A 7137-nucleotide genomic window follows, 5' to 3' on the forward strand; every position below is an offset into this window, starting at 1 on the left:
TATTTGTTCAAATCTGTAATATTTGGTCTAAAAACGTGTTTTTGCTGCTCATATGGGTAGAGCAGTGGTACTGCAGGCTAATTTGCATATTGATTAACGGCTCTCCGCTGTGACGTGCTTCTCCGCTGTGTTCTGATATAAAAGCCTCTCTCTAAGACACGCCCCTGCAGCAGTCAGAGGGTGGAGCTGTTAGCAAGCTTAGCATGATCGTCTGTTGACCTTCAGCCTCGGGTGGGGAGAGCTGACTGCTGCGCTTCTCTGTTCTCAGCTGTCTGCTTTTATTTTTTTCTGTCAGGCTGTCGGAGCGCTCCACCTCCTCTGTCTGGTGCTGGTGTGAGGTGAAAATCCTCCACCTCAGACGTTCAGAGATGTAACTCTCGGCGATACTGTGGTCACTTTCCATGTAGCATCAATTATGCTAATGCTAGCTGCCTGTCACGTTCTCTCGTCCTGGCCACACCTCCGCTCTCTAACCCCCCTTCCCCACCCACACCCCCTCCCCTACCCACTTTGATGCATTTTTCAAATTTCGCCTTGGGGCGGAGTTGTCTTTTCACAGTGGGGGGTAAGGTACACTTTAAAGAAATACCCTACTGAACAAAAAAGGCCCAACTTCACATGTAAACACAAAGAGTGCTTTGTACTGTACTGTACAGCACTTTTCTTGAAATAGCACATTTTGACAAACACAAGGAATACTTCACACCAATTTAAAGCCATTGAGAAGTAGCGGAGAAACAGTGTGCTGAAATTACAGCCTGGCGAGCAGCACGCTCTTATAAATTATTGATTGAGCTAATGTAACAAGATTACATTCTCCTTTACAGGCCAGTGATAGAGCTTTATTGTGCTGAGCAACTCCAATATCGCAGCATTGCTGAGCAATAGCTTGGATGGTCTACAACTATTAATTACTTGGATTGAAATAAAATCGCAAGGAAGAAACTCAATGTAGTACATTGTGTGTGTCGCATTATCACCTGGAGAGGCAGCAAGTTAGTGTTTGGTCATAAAGCTGCCTGTCACTTCATTTGTTTTCATTTAATCACTACATACTGGTGGCTCAAACGGGTCCCACCTACATGTTGGTGGCCCGTATCTACACAGTCTAAGTTGTTAGAACAGTGTTGGAGTGTGGGTTTTAGTTAATATTTTAAAGCATTCACTTGAATTGTTGTGAACTAGCTGACATTTTTTATTGAGATTAGTCTGACTGTTGTTTAGTGCAGGTAATATACTGACTACTTATGATAAATTCACAACCTTTAAAACTCAGAACTATCTGTTTAGGTCTAACGAGCCTAGCATGGCACACAAAATCAAGAATGTGTGTGTGCATCATTTATAAAATTCGTATATTATCTAATAACATTAAATTTTACATTTGCTTGATTGTGCAAAAAAAAAAAAACAACAACATAAAATCAGCTCAAGGAAATTATAAATCTGGTATAAAATTTTAGTTTTCATCATAAAATGTTACAAATAAAGAAAAACTAAGCTCATATCCTAAAGTAGATGTAAAAAAAGCAACATAAACCATAAGAAATGAAGACAATATATCTACTTGTTTTTTGTGGTGTAGAGAAGGAGCCAAAGCCTTGAGATGCAACACTCCCCGCACCAGTGGTGAAGGTCCCGCTGGGTTTCTGCTCCCCAAAGGCAGACTGGCCAAAACCAAAGGCCTTTGCACCACTATTTCCAAAGAGATTGTTGGTACCTAGAGCAGAAAAATAAAGACAAAAACAACCTTTAAGAGAATATAAAATTTGAGAACAGGCATACACTTTTCTTTTAGATAAAACTGAGACAAGTCTGCAGGCGTCTCTGTGTTCGGGATCACGCTTTGTCATATTTTGCCATAAACTCTGGTGTCTTTTATTTGTAGYGTACCAGGCTGAGCGGCCTGTCCAAATGCCCCGGAGGAAGCAGTGGTGCCAAATGGGTTCTTGTTGGTGGCATCCTCGCTCGGTTTGCCTCCMAGGCCACTGAAGAACCCTCCACCAGAAGATGAACTTGCTGTGTTTGCTGGACTTGACCCAAACAGACTTACTGACTGTTGCTTGGAGAGGGGTTAGAAAATTAACATTTTATTTTAAATAAAAAAAAGTAGAACTTGTAGTTTTCCCTTAGACAAATAGTGAAAAATACCTGTCCAAATATGCTGCCGGATGCAGACTGCTGACCAAACACAGGAGTGGCAGAAGAGCAGCCAAAGCCTGACAGATGACAAACAAACCAATTAAAAATAAGACTTTATTTTTAACTTTTATCAACCAGTGAGCCATCATTGTGTAGTTTTCTCTATTCTCATGAAACAGATTGAACGGTGAGTCAGTCTGTAGGCAGGAAGGACTAGTTTGGTCTAAATGCTGAGCTCATACTTCACCATCAGCTGTCCACATGGACATTCTCAGACAACTTTGAGAATTCAGAGAATGCTTGGGAATGGGACAACTCCSCCCTACCCACTCAGGCTGGTGGTCTGCTATAAATAAGAACAGGTGCCTTCACCCATTTGAGATAAATATGCCATTGAAACTGTATTACACCGGGCCTGAATCACAACAGCAGCAGGACGGACTAGGTTTTTTTTGCAGATCCTCCTGCACTGCTCACTGTTCCCAGAGACATAACAATTTAATTCCTGGGTTGTCATATGATTAAAAATGGCTCACGGGTTACCAATCTGAAACTTGAAACTCCTATTTCCGTTACATTCGAAAAGTCAACAAGTGTCAGTTCTCTCATKTAGAAAAATCGAAATCTGATATATCCTAGAGCAAGAATACACAAACTGAAATGTAACAGGACTAAAACATTTCAGAAGAATTCTAGATTTAGTTCAACTACAATAAAATAGTAAATAAAGAAGAAAAAAAGATAAAACTTGAAATGAATAAATCTCAGTTCAGCTCACCTGGCTGACCGAAGCTGAAGCCTGAAGATGAAGATGTGGTGGTGTTACTCCCAAACAGAGATCCTTGCCCAAATCCAGAACTCTGACCGAATGCTGGRGCTGTGTTTTGTCCAAACAGCCCCGTACCCGTGTTACTGGCTGTGTTGGCACTGCTAGTGCCAAAGGAGAAGGAACTTGCATTGCTAGGAGTAGCAGACCCAAAAAGACTACYTCCTCCAGTGGTTGCGCTATTAGACGTTGTTCCAAATGCAGACTGGGTAAACGAGAAGCCAGCAGATGTCCCAGAACTGCTGGCAGGTTGACCAAACGCATTTATTTGGCCAAACACCGATTTACCAAAACCATTTCCAGCTGAGGAGGCAAAGCCAGGTGAGCCAAATCCCGTGGATGCTGGGGCTGAGGATGCAGGAGGTGCAACAGGTTGCCCAAACACGGAGCTAGCGGCTGCAGTAGTCGTGCTGCTAACAACTACAGTGGTGGGAGTAGTGGCTGCAGGAGCAGCTGTGCTGATAATCGGTGTGACTCCAATGGAACTGCTGTCTGTTATCGCAGGAGCAGACTGAGTAAAAATGGAACCTGGTTTTTCAGATGGGGGTAMTTGGAACGGTGCTGGGGGTGACTGGGAGATGGGGGTTTCTGTAGCAGAGGGTGAAGTGGACACAGAAGCAGTGGAAGATGGATCTAAGTGGGGTTCTGTTGTAGATGGAGCAGTGGCTGGTGGTGGAGGGGTTGCTTCAGCTGCTACAGTGACGGTAGGAAGCGGTTCTGGGTTAGGGACAGTTGTGGCTAAAGGAAGTGTGGGTGTTGGTGCTGCAGGTGGTGCTGTGGTTGCTACCTCCACTGCAGGTTCTGGTACTACAGACTGACTGCTGCTCTCTACAGCAGCTTCAGTAGATGTAGTAGTAGCTTCTTCTTCAGGTGGTGGTGTAGAATCTGAAGGCTGCTGGGGAGATTTTRGTTCCTCAGATGACTCCGACGAAGGTGCGAGAAGGCTACTGAAGGATGTAGGAAGAGCTGGAGCAGCTGAGGTAGGAGGAGGAACTGAAAAAGCTGGCTTGGTGCTCGATTCAGGAGGTTTGAACAAACTGCTCTGTGTTGTCCCCTTAGGTAGGTCTGTTGGAGCAAAGCTGAAGTTCTGCACTCCCAGGCCAAGACTAGCATCCCCAAATGTAAACGAAGCAGGTTTTGCTGCAGAATCTTTGCCTTCTTCTCCTTGGCCCACACGTAGCCCAGAAAATATGCCTAGTGTCTCTCCTCCAACTGTCTTTGGGAGTTGTRGGTCTGTTCTGAAAGTGGTGCTGGTAGATGTGTTTTTGGCTGCTTCATTTGATGTGTTTGGAACAAAAGTGGGAGACTGACTACCAAGACTGGAGGAGGTGGGCTTTGAGGTGAGGGAGAATGGCTGTTCTGCAGGCTGACCRAATACCACTTTGCCATTTCCACCAAACGAGAATTTATTCACATCTTTAACTGCTGAGAGATTAGAGAGAAAGATGACGTTATGGAGGCAACCTTTTAGAAATGTCTTAACAGAACAAAGCTACTGGRTTATTTTTACCTTGTGAGGTTCCAGCTCCTTGTGTGACAGAAGAAAAACCAAAGCTTGTTGCTGATCTGCAAYGGAAACCATCAAACTCACATTACACCAACAGTGAGGCCAATTTTAGCTKTTGTAATCAGTCATTTTAAGCAGGATCAAACAGCTGGATTATCTGTGAAACTAAAGGGTTGTAATTCACTGCTCAAATCTACTTTTTTCAACTGTGGGGTTAGATTAGGAGAGAGAAGTTGAGGTACAATCTAAGAAACTAGACCACAGGAAGAACTGAAATGCGGAAACCAGRATGTTGCTTCAGCTGAAACCATGCTTCACTTTAACCAATTATGAGCTGAAAAAAAAAACCTAAGGTGGCTGAACAAAATCCTACTTAAGTTATATTTATACACTAGAAAGAGAACATGCAAACAWCTTTATTCTTTAATTACTCTTTGTGATAATTAAATTATGAACAATGTTCTGTTTGTCTATAATCTGATCATAAGAGAATTTAAATGTTATTGTTGTGAACTTACCCTGGTGTGAAGGAGAAAGGCTTGTTGCTGCTTTGCTCCACTGAATTGGTAGAAACCACAGAAACCTCTGYTTTGGTTGTTTGACCTTAACAATAAAATTTTAGGAAGTTAGTAAAACATCTTTCAGAAAAAAAAAAAAAATAATAACTTTTTTGTTGCTTACCAAATACAAAGCTTGTCTGTGAGATGGATGTACTTTCAGGGGACATCTTTTGGGTACTTGCAGTTGTATTCTATAGAAAACAGTTTAAATATTTGTAATACCTAAACAATTGGSCAATATGTTAAAACAATATAATGCAGCTTATCCTAAAAGCACAACATATTCACCAAACAAGAATGTTAAGGTAGATGTAGAGTGTAACAAACATGAAAGTGCACGCATGAATTAGGAAACCAACATGTTTATATGTTTCCTATTACAGATAACTWAGGGATGTACAAGAACAAGATTTGTGTTAAGACCCTTCCTGTCACCCAACTGCAATTTGTAGCATCAACGTGGGAAGAACTTGAGACTTTTATTACCCCTGTAGTTAATACTCTCTCTTCAGATGCCAAACTGTCAGCAATCTGTGTATTTTCACATGTTGAATGTTCTTTAAACTTAGGAGATCAAGAACTGAACAGCAGAGAACAGGCTTCACTCTGATTAGTTAGGTAAGAACATGCAAACTGCTAAAAATATAATGAAATCATTTTTTGTCCTTTTTTTTAACACAAACACTAAACAATGTGAGGATTGTGAAATCCGTTTTGCTTAATTTGTTCTGCACAAGTAAAACAGAAATATTTTGTTTAAGGCATTTGAAGTAGTAGGATTATTAAATGCCACCAAAGTGACAGCATCACACAAATACACCAAAGAACAAAAGGACAATATGAGGAGAGAAAGAAAAATAAATCACTTTGCACTCACTCGTTTGACTTGGTTGACAGAAACTACTGCAAACATCTGAGCTGGCAGTTCTGGCATTGTAGAGCTGGGTAAGGTCAATCAAAGAGCGAGAGAAAGTTCAATACAAATCTGAATGTCCACAAACAACAAAATTCAATCAATGTCAACCAGTGCTCACAGCATGACTTTGTCTAGAGATGAAATAATTAAAAGGTCCAGCATTCCTTGAAGGAATCCATATCACCTGCTGCCTGTTATATCAGTGTTAAAGATAAAGTTTCGCCAATTTGGTCAAACCTCGAAAATAATGTTATGTGCGATTTCATACAATACTGCAGAAAGTCACACTCAGTATGTGTCGTAAATGACTTTCAGCTACAAACACACCAAATTTTAGGAAAATATCTTTAAAAATAAATGAGTTTTAGCCTTTTTTTTGCTAGCTAATATCTATTAGCTGTGGCAATCACTTTTAATTGGACTTGCTCCAAAAGTTAATCAGCTGCAGATGTGCACCTAATGATTATATCCAGCAAGTTTCATTAAAGTTTGCGCAGTAGTTGTTGAGATATTTTGCTAACAGATATCTAAAGCTCAAGAGAAAACAAGTTTACCTATTGCTACACAAAAAACAACTTCTAAGTTGTTAAAAAGAGAGTACACTTAAACTTAATTAGTGAATATGCCAGATGGGTGAAAAGTTAAGCATCATGTTGAATATTTCCTCACAAAAACAAGTTTTAACAYATTTCTTGAATAGCCTACTAACTATAAAACATTTATCCATCCAACGACACCAGCTATGRCCCGTCATTTAGCGAACGATTTCCACTGAACCTGATCTGAACCTTTTCTGTTTCTACCTGATGATAGAAGAAACAGGAACCGGTGGCCCTTTGTCCTTGAGCTCCTGAACATTGACCACCTGGGGGACAGTCTTCAAGGTGGACTCTGTCAAGGACGTACTAACAACAGCTGGAAGACACAAAAAAAAAAAATCATATAGGATGAATTTACATCTTGTTGACTTCAAAACAAAACAAAACAAGACTTTAACATTTCTATGATGATTTCTTCCAGAGTGAAGTCACATTGAAACAGTTTAGTAAGTTACTGTGAGGAGGTAATGAACTGGGATTAAAAGCTATTTGGTTCAAATTCTTTTGTCTTAAAGTCTATGTCTCCCCCTGGTGATTTACAAAAGAAATAGCAATAAGATGTGGAAACAAAACAAATACACATATAC

The 7137-nt window shown here is 40.7% G+C and overlaps 1 protein-coding gene across 5 annotated transcripts in view; it reads right to left on the reverse strand.

The window, feature by feature from the left end:
• Window positions 1-7137, reverse strand: part of nup214 (nucleoporin 214) — a 29387-nt gene that overhangs the window by 4838 nt on the left and 17412 nt on the right. For 4 of the 5 annotated variants that reach the window (XM_014009377.1, XM_014009376.1, XM_014009373.1 and 1 more), the window contains exons 24-32: window positions 6755-6866; window positions 5913-5976; window positions 5157-5226; window positions 4994-5078; window positions 4479-4534; window positions 2921-4393; window positions 2152-2219; window positions 1894-2062; window positions 1568-1720 (exon numbers count right to left, since the gene is read on the reverse strand). In XM_014009377.1, coding sequence (XP_013864831.1) covers window positions 1568-1720; window positions 1894-2062; window positions 2152-2219; window positions 2921-4393; window positions 4479-4534; window positions 4994-5078; window positions 5157-5226; window positions 5913-5976; window positions 6755-6866 — 2250 coding nt within the window. The remainder of the gene's footprint in view (window positions 1-1567; window positions 1721-1893; window positions 2063-2151; window positions 2220-2920; window positions 4394-4478; window positions 4535-4993; window positions 5079-5156; window positions 5227-5912; window positions 5977-6754; window positions 6867-7137) is intronic. The other variant, XM_014009375.1, reaches the window with a different exon arrangement.

The sequence above is a fragment of the Austrofundulus limnaeus genome, unplaced genomic scaffold (genome assembly GCF_001266775.1).
Source record: "Austrofundulus limnaeus strain Quisiro unplaced genomic scaffold, Austrofundulus_limnaeus-1.0 Scaffold57, whole genome shotgun sequence".
Lineage (NCBI taxonomy): Eukaryota > Metazoa > Chordata > Actinopteri > Cyprinodontiformes > Rivulidae > Austrofundulus > Austrofundulus limnaeus.